At 44.5% G+C, this 17,558-nt stretch overlaps 1 protein-coding gene across 1 annotated transcript in view; it reads right to left on the minus strand.

The window, feature by feature from the left end:
- Positions 1–17,558, minus strand: part of LOC118847934 (serine/threonine-protein kinase TNNI3K) — a 394,003-nt gene that overhangs the window by 97,862 nt on the left and 278,583 nt on the right. The window contains exon 20 of the mRNA XM_036756639.1: positions 13,760–13,892. Within this exon, the coding sequence (XP_036612534.1) occupies positions 13,760–13,892 (133 nt within the window). The remainder of the gene's footprint in view (positions 1–13,759; positions 13,893–17,558) is intronic.

Below are 17,558 nucleotides of genomic sequence, written 5' to 3' on the forward strand. Positions count from 1 at the left end.
ACAGATAACATTGATTAAGAGAGCTTAGCACAGTGCCTGGCACATAGTAGTGCTATAGAAATGCTTCCCCTAGGGCAGCTAGGTGGCGCAGTGAGTAGAGCACTGACCCTGGAGTCTGGAGGAAGGATCTGAGTTCAAATCTAGCCTCAAACACTGGACACATTTACTATCTGTGTGACCTTGGGCAAGTCACTTAACTTTAATTGCCCTGCCTTCCTCTCTCCAAAAAAAAAAAAAAGCTTCCCCCCAATTAAACTCACTCCAATTCTTGGAACTCTTTCCTTCCTCATTTCTACCTCCTTGATGCTCTGGCCTCCTTCAAGTCCAGTCTGTAATAAGCCTTTCCTCGTTCTCCTTGACCTTAGTATCTTCCCTCAAAGATGACGCTCCAATTTATCCATTTTCATGTGGTCCCCCCGCCCCCGTTAGACTGTGGGCTATGTGTGGGTGGGGCCTGATTCTCCTCTCTTTGTATCCCCAGCACTCAGTGCAATGTCTGGCACACAGTAGGCGGTTAAACATAATCATGGACTGACTGCAATCAGCAGCATTCTTTTTAAAGGCCTGAGTGTTTCACCTTCTGGGGTGGGTTTGTTGCCATTTTTATTGATCTGAGGAATCACTGCTGTGTTTATAGTCAAGTGCATATTTTTCCCCCTCTTTTCACAAATGCCCTTGGAAATCATTGGGTTTTCAGAGATCCCTTATTATGGAGGTTACAATGCTTTAATAATTTTAGGCTTCACTTTTATCAGCTTCAAAGCAGCCTGAGAACCCTGGTAAATTGTGATTTTTTGCTCTGGTTATGAGATGGGTTTTTTTAGGCTTGAGAGAGGCTCCATAAGAGCATGCGGTATGCTGTAAATAAAAGTAGGACATTGTTCTTTGTCTTAATTGTTTGAAGAAAGCAAAACAAATTTCAATTTTCTTACATTGAAAACAATCTATGAATTATGTTTTGCATTTCTAGAAGTGGGTTACCTAACTTTAAAATTGTTGTAATATCTTTAAATACTTTCAGAAATCTACCCTAAAAATTTGTCTGGCTTTATCATCAAAACTGTGGCAATTTGTCCTCTGATGTGACCATATTTGCAATTTCTTATTCATGTAATATTTCAAAGAAACCTCAAAACCCTAATTAAAACAAGATTATAATGGCCAACCTTGGAGGGGTGGGTAGGTGGATTTATCTGAAGCATAAAAGATTCCATTGCAATCCCTGATTTTAACTCAAGGTGAATTTTAGCATTCCATTTATGTTTCTTTTAAAGAACATATTCTAGCATTCTGCTTTCTAATCTAATTTATCAGCGTGCTACTTTTCATGGGTAAGATCATTCCATTCACATTCATAGTTATAGTTGGTAGGTATGTTTTCATTTTTTATTTCTCATTTAAGCTCCTCCTTAATCCTTTCATTCAATCTAGGAGTCTTCATGGCTAATTCATTCTCTCTCTCTCTCTCTCTCTCTCTCTCTCTCTCTCTCTCTCTCTCTCTCTCTTCTCTCTCTGTCTCTCTCTCTCTGTCTCTCTCTCTCTCTCTCTCTCTCTCTCTCTCTCTCTCTCTCTCTCTCTCTCTCTGTGTGTGTGTGTGAGTGTGTGTGTGTGTAGCTCAATATGTAATTATTTCAGAACTATTAGGTTCCTTTGGAAGTTTTTCCTGGAGCTATTTGAGCCCATAGTATTCTTTCTATACTGAAGGCATTTTCTTCTGTTTGCTCATGCTTTCAGCTTTCTTTCTTGATTTAGGGCTTTGCAGCCAATCTTGGTTCTATTCCCCTCCCATGCTTTTGGCTCTGCCTAGGTCTTGCCTTGTACTGCAATCAAGTGGGATGACAATATGCTGGGGGTAAGTCCTGCTCCCCCTTACTGACTGTATTCAATAAGCTATTACTCCATCTGCGTCCTGGATGGACGGATGGTTGGGTTTTGGTTCCACCTTCCACAATGTAGTTTCTGGGCAGGAGGAAGGCTGAGCCAAGTCTTGTCTTCTTTCCACAGATCAAAGCTTTCTCTTGGGTCTTGGAGCTGGCCATGGCACTGGGTTCAAGCCCCCTCACTGGGCATAATCCAAACTATTCTGTCTCCTACAGCATCCCTGTATTGGAAATCAAGATGGGCTCTTAGCACTTATTCAACCAAGTGCCCTTGAAGAGTTTGGCCTTTGCTTCCTTGATTAAATTAGGAGTCCTTGATGACCTCCTTGCCTCAAGGGAAAGCCTAGTTTACATGGGTTTGAGTGACATGTTTGTGACATCAGAGGCTTTTAGACCACTTGGGTTTAAGTTGCATTTTGTGATGGTTTTAGGTCATGTGGGTGAGTTGCATATGTGACTCACCTTTGACCCTGAAGAAGATATATAAACCTAGAGGTTGGCTTTCTCTCTTGGAGCTCTGAGCCACAGCAGGAGTGGTGCATGACTCTGGGCCAGCCATTGTTATAAGCTCTCTGGCTTTGGAGAAAACTCAGATGTTGATGCTTCTCTGGTAACTGTATATTGTGATTCTGTCAGACAGAAATCTATCTGTTGATTCATGTTTATTTGCTCTGTTTGTATTTGCTCTGAAGCTCAGGGTGCTGGCTTTTCCCCCTGAGATGAGTGAATGATATTTGTATGTTGGATTAAAGTAAGACTGTTAACCCCTTAATGTTGCTTTCCTTAGTAAAGCAGATCAAAATAACCTGGGCTTGGAGCATTCTTGTTGCTGGGTTTGTGTTGGCTTTTCACCCCCACAGCAGCTGCTAGCTGAATTGTTGAAACAATCCCCTGACCTCTTTTAAAATGGTCTCATTGTCTTTCTTTCTGTAATTACCTACTAAATCTCTGCTGCTTTGGGCCTCCATCCTTGGAGCTACCTGATGGGTCTTCTAGACTGTTACTAGACCCCTACTTAGGTGGACCTCAGTCCATTTCCTTGTGCAGTCCTCCAGGAGGTACCCAGAAGTCCACAGCTTTAGGTCACAGCCCCTGAGGTGTTTCCACTACAGATGGCATTCACTTCAGGACAATCTCCTAAAGCAATCTCAAACATCTTGTCATGCTGGCTCTGTATCATTTTTCTTGCAGTCACCAGGAGGGCTCAACTCCTTGAGAAATGGCATTTAAGTTTTATTTTTTGCCTCTCTTTGTATCAGTAGTGCTTAACATAGTACCTGGCACTATTATGTAATGTACCTAGTAGGTGCTTAATAAATGCTTGTTGACTGACCATGTGTCATTTTTCTCTTGCTGAGAAAATTCTCAGTCCTTAGCACCACCAAAACCAGAATTGGGCATGGTTTTATCAATAGGAATGACTCTCTAGGAGGTGAGGGCTCTGTGTGTGATTTGCTTACAAGTAAAGTGAGTTGGCCCAGACTGTGGTCTCTAAGGAGGGAGGTGAGTGTCACTGCGGACAGAGCACTGGACCTAGAGTCAGGAAGACCTGAATTGAAACTCAGCCTCAGACACTTTCTAGCCATATGACCCTGCAAGTCACTTAACTGCTGTCTCCCTCAGCTTCCTCACCTATAAAATGGAATAGTAATTGCACCTACCTCCCAGGGCTGTTTGGAGGAGGAAATAAGATATATTTGTAAAGCACTCAGTACAGTGCCTGGTGCATAGTAGGTGCATAATAAATGCTTGTTCTCTCCTCCTCACTTCCCTTGCCAGTCTCCTTCCCTGGACTGTTTTCCTAAACAATTCCAAAGGACCTCGATCGACAAAGGAGCAGTGCTCTGGGATCTCTGTCTCTGGGTTCGATTTCTTCTGGCAACCATGGACAGCACCCTGGCCTCCTCTATGGCGTTCCTTTTAAAAATGGGTTGGTGGAGAAGGAGCAGCGGGCGAAAGCCCTGGGGATGTTATCTCTGAGTGTTCAGAGGCCAAGAGGAAGCAGCCAGCCACCTTGCAGGATCCTGGGGGGCATGGGATGCCTTCCACCTGAGGCGAGGAGTGAAGGGGCATCCTGCTCCCCCCACACATTCAAGGATTTGGCTGCCACTGCCTAGAGAACACATTAGCACAGCCGAGGGGAAAAGTTGGGAATCCTAGGACTTGGGTTTGAACACTGCCTGTGTCTGGCTCCCTTTCCTGGGATCTCTTGGTTCATCTGAGGAAAACAGGCATCATCTAAGGGTTGGAGTAGATGACTTGAGGCTTCTTGTAAACAACATTCCTGACAAGTTGTCATGGATCTGGCTCCTTCTAGCTTTGCTTCATGATCCTCAAGTCAAGTTGAGTCAGCAAGCATTTATTAAATGCCCACTGTGTGCCAGGCACCATGCTAGTGCTGGGGATACAAAGAAAGGCAAAAACTGTTGCTGCCTTCAAGGAGGGCACAGTCTAATGGGGGAGACACCACGAAAACAAAAGTGTTTGTCCATTTCCAGTCTTTTTGTATCTTTCTCATCTTCACTGACTCTGTGATCCAGTATCAGGGCCTCCTGGCTATTCCTGGCACGTGACACTTCCTGGAATTCTCCTCATCTCTGCTTCTGACTTCCTGGCTCCTGTGAGTCTGAACCACAGTCCTGCCTTCTATAACAAGCCTTTCCCAGGACTCTCTAATCTCGGGGCCTGCCTCCTGGGACCATCTCTAATTTGCCCCATATCGATCATGTTTGTATGGGGTCGTTTGCACATCTTTCCAGGACACTCCCCACTAGTATGTTCACTACTTGGGAGGAGGGCTCTTTTAGGCCTTTCTCTGTGTGCCCATCACTTAGCCAGTGCCCAGTACATAGTAGGTACTTCATACATGTTTATTGCTTGATCGATTGAGGATAAACTGGAGTGGAGACAGATTTGAGGCAGCAAGCCCCAGAAGCAGGCTGTTGTAATGGCCTAGGCTTGAAGGAACGAGACCCTGGTCCTGTTGGAGGAGGGAAAGGTGCATGTCTAAGAGAAATGAAGTGCCTTTTTCTGATGGGCTGCTGCTTTCCAGAGATTTTCTGCTTCCTCACATCCCCGCTGTCCTTTCTCAGAAACATCCTCCACCTTTATTTTGAATCTTCTTTGTTCGAAGATTCTGTACATCCCAGTGATGATAACCTTAGCCAATACAGCATTGATAGAACACAGTAAGGTTTACAAAGCACTTTATGTGTTCGATTTCATTTGATCCTCATATAGACAAGTGTGGAAAATGAGGCAAGCAGAAATTCAGTAACTTGCCAGGGTCACACATCTGCTAAGTGTCTGAGGCCGCATTCCAGCTCAAGTCTCCTGATTCCAAGTCAGATGCCCAACAGCATCCACCCCTCTTTGATTTACCAAGTGCCAGGTTCTCTGTGTCCAGCACCGTGGGAGGTGCTGGGGACTTTTTGGTTCAGTCTTTGTAAATTCTGTATCTTGATTTATTGGAGACATTAGGCTATGGTTTCTTTCTCTATTTTGAATCTACCTGGTTTATGAATCAAGACCATATTTGTATCCTAGAAGGAATTTTGTAGAATTCCTTTTCTCCTATTTTTACAAACAGTTTAACATTGGCATTGAGTGGTCTTCAAATGCTTGCTAGAATCTGCTTATAAATCTACCTGGTCTTTGTTTTGTATTTTGTACTTTTTAAAATTTTTCCTTCTGGCATTTAATCTATGGCTCATTCAATTTCTTTTTCTGAAATAGGGTTATTTATATTCTCTATTTCTTGTTCTTTTAACCTGAGAATTTTATATTTTTGTAACTATTAATCCAGAAGCTGGGTGACACAGTGGATAGAGCACTGGGCCTGGAGTCAAGAGGATTTATTGCCTTGAGTTCAAATCTGGCCTCAGACTCTTACCAGCTGTGTGACTCTGGGCAAGTCATTTAACCCTGTTTGCCTCAGTTTCCTCATCTGTAAAAGGAGCCAGAGAGGAAATGGTGAACCACTCCAGTACCTCTGCCAAGAAAACCCCAAATGGGGTCACAGCCCAGGGGTTCTTTGCATAAAAAGTGAAGGAGCATCAGACTCACTTCATGTCCCATTGAGCTTAAAGATGGTCACACTGGCCTCGGGCTGGGAATATCTTGGCTGCATCATTTCATCTGCGGCAACAGTGATCCCAGTATATCCTGCATCTCTTTGTCCTGGGCTCCTACCTCCCACTGCCCCAAGTGCTTTGCAAGGTAAAAGGTGCCCATCACAAAGGGCCTGTGGCTGTTACCATTCTTGCTGGTTTGCTTCTTCTGCAGAAATCTCCAAGTTCCTCCCAAAAGCTGCTGCAATAGACTAGGGCAGCAGGTTAATGCAACTTCCATTTAATTTTAAATCACCAAGAAAATATGACTAGGTTTAAGATGTGGTGAAAGCTGGGCATTGTCTCCAGTCCATCAGGCCAAGCCCTGCCCAAGGCTTTTTTGGATCTCTGCAGTGAAGCTTGGTTTAGCAGAAAGAGTATGGCCTGGGCTGAGAATAATTGCTCTCATTTTTTGAGCTCTTTAAGGTTTAGAGAATGCTTTGTTCATAATATTTCTGTGAGAGATTATCTTTGGCTGCTCTCTCTTGCTTTGACTTTTGTGCGCAGCTATGAGAAATGCAATGTATGAGTGGGCCTTGGGCCCACTTTCCTCTGAGGCCAACATGGATCCTTGAGAAATGGGTTATGCACCCCTGCCTTGAGCGTGTTCTTTAGTATTGAGGTGAAGGGATTAGATATTACAACTTTGTGACTTTCAAAAGGTCAGGAAAATAGCCCCTGAGGGTCCCTGCATGCTAGTATCCTGGTGTTACATCAGCCAGGTTTTTCACCTACTCCAGCATTCATGAACCAAGAAGCAAGGAATGACCTTCAGAAGTGGCTTTTGGGACCCAGTCCAGTGTTAGCTGAGGGAAAAAATTCATCTGGCTGTCATGCCATAGTTGGAATGACCTTGGTGAGCCAAGAAGCTATATGTGGAAACTGTGTTAAGGCTTCATCTACTTTCCCCAGAGAATGAGGTGGAAGAGGAGAGAGAATTTGTCCCTGAGGCTTTGAGGGAGAGTACAGGGAGATACAGTGACACTTGTTCTCTTGCTCTAGCAACAAAGTAAATTTCCCTTTGTAAAATATGAACATATATACAACACACATTGTTGCTATGATACAGAAGGCTGATCTTGGGTAACTCTCAACCGCCCTGGGCCTCAGTTGCCTCAGAGTGGAAAAAGCACTGAATTTGGCTTTAGAAGACTAGGGTTCAAAATTATATTCTCATTTTACCAGCTCTGTGATTTTGGCCAAGTTACTTAACTTGTCTAGATTTTAAACTCCCTGTGGGCAGGGACTATCTTTTGCTTCTTTTAGCATTTCCAGTGCATAGCACAGAACCTGTACACAGTAGGTACCTAATCAGTGTTTATTGACTGACTGAGCTTCAGTTTCACTTTCAATAAATGAAGGAGGTTGATTAGATGATCTCCAAGGTCCTTTTCTGGCTTTGAATTCAATTACCCATGGACCGGAATCATGACCTATTGGAACAAGGATTTGGTGAGAAATGAGTTTTAGCAGGGGAAAGGAAAAGAAAGGAAGGAAAGGGAATAAGAATTTCTATAGTGCCTACTATGTGCCAGACACTGTGCTAAAGGTTTAAAAATAGGGTCTCATCTGAGTTCATATCTCAGTACTATCACTTGCTCTTGGCATGATCTTGGGAACGTCCCAGCCTCCTTAGGCTTTGGTTTCTGTAAAACACGAACATGGACTAGATGGCCTCTAGGGTCCCTTTCAGGTCTAAGTCTATGATATAATGCATCAGACACAAGCAATTATCAAGTACCACTATGCGCCAGGCCCTGGGCTAATTGCTTGGGATTCAAAGACGCAATTGAGAGGAGAGTCATACAAATGTGAATAGCCTTGTTTTCTGACAATCCAGCCTAACCATGATGTTGTCAATGTGCATCATCCTTCCAATGGAGACACTCTCAAGCCATCCATGCCTGCCTAGTCTGCAGCCCTCTAGTTTATATCCTCCTGTAAACTTTATGGGAGTCACCATCAGGACTCAAAGTATTTTTCTTTTTGTTTATGTTGTTTGCATACAGTCATTACATAGGTTATTCCCCCTTCTCTGCATCACTTCATGTCTTCCCAAGACTCTTGATTTAGAAGCACCTTATTTTATAATTTGCATCATTTCTTACAGAGCAATGATATCCCATTGCATTCAGATTACTACAATTGTTTTTTTTTCCGTTGTCTGTGATGGGGAATTCTACTTTGTTTCTAGTTGTTTGCAATGAAAAAGGGCACTGCTATGATCATTTTCCTTTCTATGACTCTTTCTTTCTGTTGTTGACCTCCTTTTTCATTTCCCTGATTTCATGGTTCTCTTCCAGAACAAAGGACAAACACAACCTGTGAGTAGCCCCTCCTCTCCTCTCCTCTCTTCTCTTCTCCTTTTCTCTCCTCTCCTCTCCATTCTCTCCTCTCCTGTCCTCTCCTCTCCTCTCCTCTCCTCTCCCCTCCTCTCCTCTCCTCTCCTCTCCCCTCCTCTCCTCTCCTCTCCTCCCCTCCCATCTCCTCTACTCTCCTCTCCTCCCCTCCCATCTCCTCTACTCTCCTCTCCTCTCATCTCCTCACCTCTCCTCTCCTGACCTCTCCTCTCTTCTCCTCTCCTCTCTTCTCCTCTCCTTTCCTCTCCTCTCCTCTCCATTCTCTCCTCTCCTGTCCTCTCCTCTCCTCTCCATTCTCTCCTCTCCTGTCCTCTCCCGTCCTCTCCTCTCCTCTCCCCTCCTCTCCTCTCCTCTCCTCCCCTCCCATCTCCTCTACTCTCCTCTCCTCACCTCTACTCTCCTCTCCTCTCATCTCCTCACCTCTCCTCTCCTCACCTCTCCTCTCTTCTCCTCTCCTCTCCTCTCCTCTCCTCTCCATTCTCTCCTCTCCTCTCCTCCCCTGGAACATTTCAATGGCCTAAGTCTAACTTCTTTATTTTTGGTTTACTAGCTAGAATTCTTTCTCAAAAACCAAGCCTTAAACCCACCTTACTCTGGAGCTCATAGATTGGGCAACAGGTCCCTGTAGGAGCTGTTTGTCTTTTCACCAGGAACCCTGAGAGTCTTCCCCTCCCAGTTTGATTTTTTTTTGAGTTTTTGATTAAAGGGGGCCATCCCTTGATCAACTTGTTAAGGAGGCCTATTTGCTGGATGGGTGTTACCTCACTCCCAGTGAGCACCTGAAAAGACCTTAGCCTGAAAGGGCCAGAGTCTCCCAATGCATCCTGGGTCATCTCCAGTCATCCTGTTCTACATCTAGCCACTGCACCCAGATGGCTCTGGAGGAGAAAGTGAGGCTGGTGACCTTGCACAGCCCTCCCTCACTCAAATCAAAGTCAACTGCGAGTCGTGTCATCATTTCCCTGATGTCATGGTCCTCTGTGAGAATGAAGGACAAACACAACAACAACAACAACAATCTGACCTCCTTTGGATAGATGCCTAGCATGGTAATGTCTAGGTCAAAGGGCATGAACTGTTTTTAAACTTCCTTGATAAAATAGCAATTATTTTCCATAGTGACTGGGCCAATTCAGGGCTCCATGAGCAATGAATTAGAGTGCCAGTCTTTCCATAACCCCTCCAGCATTGACTCTCATTATTGTTGGCAAAATTCTTTCAATGACCCTAAGAATTTTCAAGAGAAGTTGATCTCATCTGTTTCTCCCAGGTTAAAGATTCTATGATTCTGGTCTTGAAATTTTTTTAATCCATCAGAAAAATCTAGAACTAAATAAAATATCATAAGAAATTTATTGAAAGAGTGTGGTAGGGGGTGGGGGGTAACAGCTAAGAGGCACAGTAGATAAAGTGTTGGGGCTGGAGTCAGGGAGACTCATTTTCTTGAGTTCAAATCCAGCCTCAGACACTTACTAGCTGTGTGACCCTGGGCAAGTCACTTCACCCTGTTTGCCTCAGTTTCCTCATCTGTAAAATGAGCTGGAGAAGAAAATGGCCAAACATTCCAATATCTCTGCCAAGTAAATCCCAAATGGGGTCATGAAGAGTTGGACACATCAAAAAAACAAACAAACAAACCAAAAACAAACCAAAACAAAACAAAAAACCCAACCAACCATACAAACAAAACAAAAATACGACTGAAAACTGTGGGGGAAAGCAGTTTGGGAGCATTTGTTCTGCTTTGGCTTGAAACCTTTGTTCTTTGCAGGTGGAGAGATTCACTTTGTTTACAAAAACAAAGGGAAGTGCCCTGAGTTGTTGCAGATTATTTAGCTGCAGACTGTCTCCTCTCTCATCTCATCATGATCAAAATCAAATTTGATCATTGTCAAGAGCATGACAATGCAGCTCTCAATGATGAACTTAATTAGTTACACCCTACTTACAGATAAATTGGTCTTGGATTCTGAGTTCCAAAAATAAACCATCATTAGATCTGTTATGGGTTAGATATAAAATTAAATCTCGGCATACATTTTTAAATTGGAACTCTAGAGAAAGTGAGCCACTTTGCATGCGTTTGTCGGTTCTGACTAAGATAAAATTGCCAGACTGTTTCTCTAATTGTGTTTATGTATACAGTGATTTTTTAAAAGAGAAAATAACATAATTAATCCAAGTACATTCTTTTTCATAGTCAGAGATGTCCAGCGCATTCTCCTTTGCTAGCCAAAGCTTTTTAGAAACTAACACTCTTCCATGAAGGATCGCCAGAATATAATCCATAGCATCTGAGAGGACCACTTAGAGACTGATGAAAGAATGACTTAATGATTGTTTTGCACTGTATCTCCTCTCTCACTGCTGGCTTTATCAGAGGGAAGGTTGGGGTAGACCACTGCCTGCTCTTTTTGTGCTCCTTCACACGGGATACTCATGGAAACATCATCAGGATGAGGACTGCCTCTACTCTTCTAGGCTTCTGCACTGTGATTGCCCAGCACCTTGCTTGCCTTCCCTTTCTCAGCCCTCAGCAGAATCATTACATCATGATGTGCGTGTAAGCAGTAGGTGAATTTGATGCAGACACATTTCAAGTCCTGAAGCCTGTGGGATGAGAAGGTGCTGGTGCACATTCAGAGTTAGATAGGAATGGAGATATCAGCTACTTTAGTCCAAGCCCTTCACCTCACATAGGTGGAAAGTGAAGCAGCTCAGTCAAGGTCACATGGGAAAAAAAGTAGAACCATGTTTCAGATTCTGGTCATTTGAGCACAATGTTCTTTCCATGATGGAGACTCTGTGGAATTGTGTAAAGAGGTTTGATATACCCATTTCATAGAAAAAACAAAAAAGCTTAGGCAGTAACAGTTCAGGAGTTGTTTAGAAGACCACTGCAATGTTATCTATGCCTCGAAATGAATTTTGAGGAGTTTCTTTCTCTTGATTACCAAGATGCTACCGTGCTTTTACCAATAATTGCTGATATTTATATATACTATAAAACTGACATGAAGGCAGCCTGAAATAGTAGATGAAGGACTTGACTTGACATTAGCATAGCAAGGATTTTACTCCCCCTGACAAGTTGCTTAACCTATCACTGTTCCAGGCCCCTCTCTGAATCTGTAAGGGTGTTTGGAAATCTGCCTCGGTGGGGGTCAAGCTGGGGGCGGGGGAAATACTCAATAGAAGTTCCTTATGACCGATGAAATGTCAGGTCTAGTCTGAACAACAACAACACAGCCTGAACCTGAGGGACAGAGGCAGCATAGAAAAGTGAATCAAGTGTTTGACTTGGAGTTCGAAAGACCTGGGTTCAAATCCTGAGTCTAGCACTAACTCCATACATGATATTGGGTCAGTCACTTCACTCTTTTGAGACTCAGTCTCTTCTATTAAATTCCATTCTTCTACTAAATGGAAAGGTTGGGCCAGAAGACCAAAGTCTATCAACAAACAATGATTAAGTCCTCACCATGTGCCAGGCACGGGGCTAGATGCTGAGGACACAAAGAGGAAGCCCAAGCAGTCCCTGCAGAGTCTTCCATTCACAGGAATGTTGAAGGAATTCAAAGCCCCTTCCCCATGACAAAGAGCCTCCTGCCCCAGAACCAAAGTCACTGTGTAACGTAACCAAGGCAGCGTCTTTCAGGATCAACAATGTAATGGTGTCAAGGTAAACATCTGGAACTGGAGCATGTGACAATGTCACGCAAAACTGCGCAGAGTCATTGGATAAAATGTCACCAGTCAATCCTCACAGATTTCTGGAAGCCTCGTGGAAAGGGGGCATCCTTCAAATACACAGCAGCCCTGTAGGAAGGGGTAAGGAGGAGGTGCAGTGGTCAGAGCGCAGGATCGGAAGTCAGGAGGATCCGAGCACAAGTCCAGCTAGACTTGTTGGGTGCGTGACTTAACCTGTACTTGGGTTTCCCATCTGTATAATGGGAATACCAATTAATAATCCCTAGCTCCCTCTCTTGGCTGCTAAGAGGAGAAAGTAAATGGAAAACATTTTGCAAACCCCAGAGCTCCATGTAGATTGTTATTGTGATTATGAGCATTTCCCAGCTGACTCACAGACCAGGGCAGTGTGGAAAGCCCCTAGGTGGGTTCTTGAGCTTGGCCTAGATCATCTGTCACTTTGAATGGGATGAGGGTGGAGGTGTGCCGGGAAGCAGGCACAGACTGGTGTCATAAGGGATGGCTGAGGCAGCTAGCATGGCAGGGGACTGGGAAAGAAAGGAATTCCTGGCTGCGGTCTGGACAGAGACCCAGGATCGCACCCACTTAGGGGTTAAGCTGAGCATGTTGCAGAAGCGTTTTCAGTAGCTGATATTCACATAGAATGCTAGGATTGGCCAATGGCTTTCAGTGTGTCATCTCCTTTAATTCCCACAACAATCCTGTGAATGAGACGGGGGCTCTTAAGGGGAAACTGAGGCCCAGAAGGTTGAAGTGATTTACTCAGGGGTACATAGCTAAGAACTGGCTGTGGCAGGGTTTGAATTCAGGACTTCCTGCCTCCAAGCTTGGTGCTCTATCTACTCTACAGCCTAAGTGCCCCCTTCAGAAAGGGCACTGAGGTCAGAAGAGCTGGGTTCAAAACTGATTCACTGATTGACTCTATGACCTTGGACAAATGATAATGAAAGAGGATGGTGTAGAGGTCTCTCAGACTTCCTTCAGCTCTTTCTCGGTGACCCAATGCTCTCCTCTAAAGTTAATCAGAACAGTTCTACTCTCTGTTTCCCACGACAGTCCTTGGAGAAGTCAGAAGCATCTACGTTATGGTAAGAGACCTTGAAAAGCATTTTTACATTTGATGCTTCCTCCTGACTCTAGTCCAATACAAACCAACAACCACACACATCACAACTCTTGCTACCAATAATGAATGTGACAAGCGTTGTCCAAAACCATAATCCTCATTCTCGCGAGGATTGACTACAAATGTTAGACTGGGGATGGAGAGGGAGTCCCAGTAAAAGGAGGATAAGACTATGGAGTCATAGAGCTGGAGGGGGCAGCTAGTTTCACCTCCTCATTTCAGGCAGGAGGACTCAGAAATCCAGCAACTTGCTCATGGTCACACATTTAGTAAGGGACCAAACTGAGATCTGAACTCACATCCCATGACCCCAAACCCGATGATCCTTCCACTGCACCACCCCGGGTCCTGCCAGCTGGAGACACTATTCACAATGAAGCCTTGGCGCTGAAAGCCCATCTAGAGACTTCCTTCAGCGCCCCAGGGAGAGAACCTAAGCTTTTTTGTTAACTCTCCATCTGCCCATCCCCCGAGACTAAACTTTTGCAGGGCACAGGGGACAGGGGGCTTTCTCAATAACCTGATAACATAGTGAGGGCAGACATAAGAGCCTCTGACTGCAGTGCTTTTTACCTGGCTTGAGATGAGCAAATGGAATTTCCCCAGTGAGCAGCTCCCAAAGGCACAAGGCATAGCTGAACACATCTGCTTTGATGGTGTACCGCGTGCACTGAGTGAAGACTTCAGGAGCCATCCAGCGGAGGTTCTGCACAGCAAAGACACGTGTGTGACATACTCCTCCCTCCCCGCAAAGACTCAGTCCTTCTCCTGGGTATCACTCTTCTACCCCTCCTACCTCAGCTGTTTTCCTTTTAATTGAGAATAATCAGACTGCTTGAAATGAGATTGTTCCTGCGCCCCCTCTTTTGACAAGATACATTCTTCTCAGGGCACACGAATATTCCCCCACTCTTAGCCTCAGGACATTGTCCATTATTAAAAACCTCTGGCCATGTACGTGTGGAACGACTGTGACAATAACCTCAGGTTTGCCGTTGGGGAGGGTGGACTGGGTTTGTGGGTTAGCCCCTCTGTGTGCTACCTCATTGCCCTCCATGGAGCCTTAAGAGCTCCTTATTAGTAAATCATTGAGTCACCCAGAGACCTGCATGCATTTCTGGGAGGGACACTGCTCCCTGTGGGAGTTAATTTGACTTCTTCGGGTTCGGGAGTCTAAGTTTAAAAAATGAAATGGGGATCTTAGTGTGCTGAGAAGAGAGAGGGAACCCTGGAGGGTCGTGCCTAACTTTGGCCATAGAGGATCATAAGTTTGGAGCTGGACCTTGGGACCAGGTAATCCCTCATTTTATGAAAGAGGAAACTGAGTGACAGAGAAATGACCTGGTTTATTCCAGGTCACAGAGGCAGCTCAGATTGAACTCTGTCTCCATAGTCACAGGTCTAGAGTTGGAAGGAATTTCAGGGGCAATCCAGCCAAAGCCTTTCATTTTACAGGGAAGGAGACAGGACCAGGGAGGTGGGTAGAAAGTGCCAGAGGTGGGATTTGAAGCCAAGCCTTGTGACTCCAGGTTCAGCTCATTCTTTCCCTTGTATCATATTTTCACACCTTTTTCTAGAGTAACAGTCTATCTGAAGAAAATTTTTAAAAATCCATGACATGTAGGATTCTAAGCCTAGATTTGGGGATGTCTCAACTTGAATACCTCTACAAAAACTTTCCTTGATTCTGTTGTAAATCTGCATTTAAGAAATTTCAAACCTGTGATGGAATAAAAAAAAAATAACCTTGGTAATAATCCTGTGGCATGGTAGCAGGAGGAACGTTTGGATGGATCAGTAGCCTGAGACTGGAGTCTTAGCGTTCATCACAAAGTGCAGTAAAACCTGTCCAATCCTTGTTCAAACCCTCAGGGCCCAAGCTTCCTCACACAGGGAAGGAAGAAAGGAAGCATTTATACGGTGCCTAACTATGCACCAGGCACTGGGCTAAAAAGTGCTCTTACAAACAATATCTCATTTTGCCCACCAAATCACTGTGGGAAGTAGGTGCTGATAGGATCCCCATTGTACAGTTGAACAAAATGAGGCAGACAGAGGTTGCCCCAAATCACACAGCTAGTGAGCCTCTGAGGCTGGATTTGAACTCAAGTCTTTGTGACTGTGCACTGTGGTGCCCTCTAGCTGTCTCAATGTATGAAAGAAGGAGGTGAACTCAAGTCTTTCCTGTAATTGTCCTCAAAGTCCTTAAGTTTTATAGGATCCCATTTCCTTTCTACTTCCTTGAGAGAGAACAGTTCTAGAACTGGAGTATTTGTTCAAGAACTCAGCACTCTACACAGTAAAGGCTTAATAAATGCTTGTTGACTGTATCCTTCATCTGGTGCTGTCACACAAGAAACTCCCTCATTCCTAAGATACTTGCCCTCCTCAAGTCCATCCCCTGTCTCATTATGTACTCTGTCTCCTCTCTGTCGCTTTGTCTGTCTGTCTCTCAAATCTTTCTCTGTTTCTTTATGATCTCTGTCTCTATCTCTGACTCTCTGTCACATCTCTCTCTCTGCCTCTCTCAACTATCTGTCTCTTTCATCTGATTCTATCTCTCTTTCATCTCTGTCTCTCTCTTCTCTCTCTCTTTCATTTCTATCTCTGTCTCATCTCTATTTCTCTTTCTCTATCTCTCTCATCTCTTTACCTCCTTTTCATCTGTCTCTGTTTCTCATCTTATGTCTCTTCTCTCATCTCTCTCTCTCTTCTCTCATCTCTCTCTCTCTTCTCTCATCTCTCTGTTCTGTCTTTCATCTCAGTCTCATCTCTTTCTTTATCTCTTTTCTCATCTGTCTCTGTCCTCTCTGTCTCTTTCATCTCTGTCTCATCTCCTTCTTTAACTCACTTTCTTATCTGTCTGTCTTCTTTGTGTTTGTCTCATCTCTGTTCCTCTATCCCTGTGCCCTTTCTCTGTCTCCCCTCTCCTCACCACATGTTCATGTATCTAGGTGTACTATACACACATACACTCGATATATGCACACGGACACTATACACCCCTGGGTGTGAAAGGTGTGTGTATGTACCCATGTCTAAACTCCTTCTGAGCCTCTGCTTTCTCTCTCCAGCCTCTGGCAGAGTGCCATGCATAAAGCAGATGCCAAATAAAAGTTTGCTATTCAAGTCAATTGTTCAGTGTCTCCCTCCTTCTTCCCCAACTTCTGCGTGTGGTCCTGATTTCTGATGATGCCTTTGCTGCCTTTTTCACCCCTCCCTAATTGATTGGCTTCTCTCCCTCCTCAACTCCTGCCTCTGAGCTTCTCCAGCTTTAATACAACTTTTTGTCAGAAACCTTTCCCCATCCCCCTAATTTGCAGTGTCTTCTCTCAGAGATCACCTCCAGTTTATTCTGTCTAGATCTTGTTTGAACATAGTGGTTTGTATATTGTCTCCTCCCCTAGAGGATGGATCCATGGAATGTTTTTTTCTTTCCTACCCTTCTTTATATCTCCAGCACTTAGCTCAATGCCAAGCACATAGTAGGTGCTTTATAAATGATTATCATTGTGACTTGTCAAAGGCAGGACCTTGACTTCAGAGTGGGCTCCCTATCCATTGTGCTAAGCGGCCTCTTAAGTGCTATAAAAATGTGAGTTCTTATGAAAACCCCAGAGAAAGCCTCCACTGACATAACAGACTGTGCTTCTGTACACCATGGCTATGGGGTGAGCCAGCTTCCACAGTGTAGCGTGCATGCTAAGGGACTGAACAGCTAAGCTAGGACAGGACTCATCATTCCCCACTGGTGTTCTAATTATGTTACTATGATATTTGGTATTGTAATTCTAATTATGTGCATTCGGGAAGAGGTTTCCAATGGCGTGCCCCAGGGATCTATCTGTGCTGGCCCTGTGCTGGCTTATATCTTTATCCCAGGCAGGCTGGAATAAGGGCAAAGACAGAATGCCCATCAGATCTGAAGAGGCCACCCACCTATTACACGGGATGATGAGTTAGAGCAAGAGATGAGCCTCATCGGATCGAATTTAATAGAGACCTAGGTTCAAATATTGGCTTCAGCAGCACAGACTGGTTAGGAGGCTGGTGTTGTGATAAAAACTCCAGGGCTTAAGTGGACTGCAAGCATAGCGTGAGTCAGGCATTTGATGTGGTGGCCACAGAAGCCATTGCGGCTGGGCTGCCTCAGGGGAGTCAGACTTCCAGGAAGAAGAAGGAAGAAGAAGATCCTCTGTCTTCCTCCTTGAGGGGTGTCATGGTTCTGGAAGAGCCTTGGCAAACTGGTGACCGGGCAGAGGACAAGCAGCCTGGGAAAGAGCCTCTGTCCATGGTACATGAGGATTGGGTGAAGAAGTAAGACTTGGGTTCAGATCTTGACTCAGATGCTTGCTAGCTCTATGACTCTATC

Source organism: Trichosurus vulpecula, chromosome 4, assembly GCF_011100635.1.
Source record: "Trichosurus vulpecula isolate mTriVul1 chromosome 4, mTriVul1.pri, whole genome shotgun sequence".
In the NCBI taxonomy this organism is placed as follows: Eukaryota; Metazoa; Chordata; class Mammalia; order Diprotodontia; family Phalangeridae; genus Trichosurus; species Trichosurus vulpecula.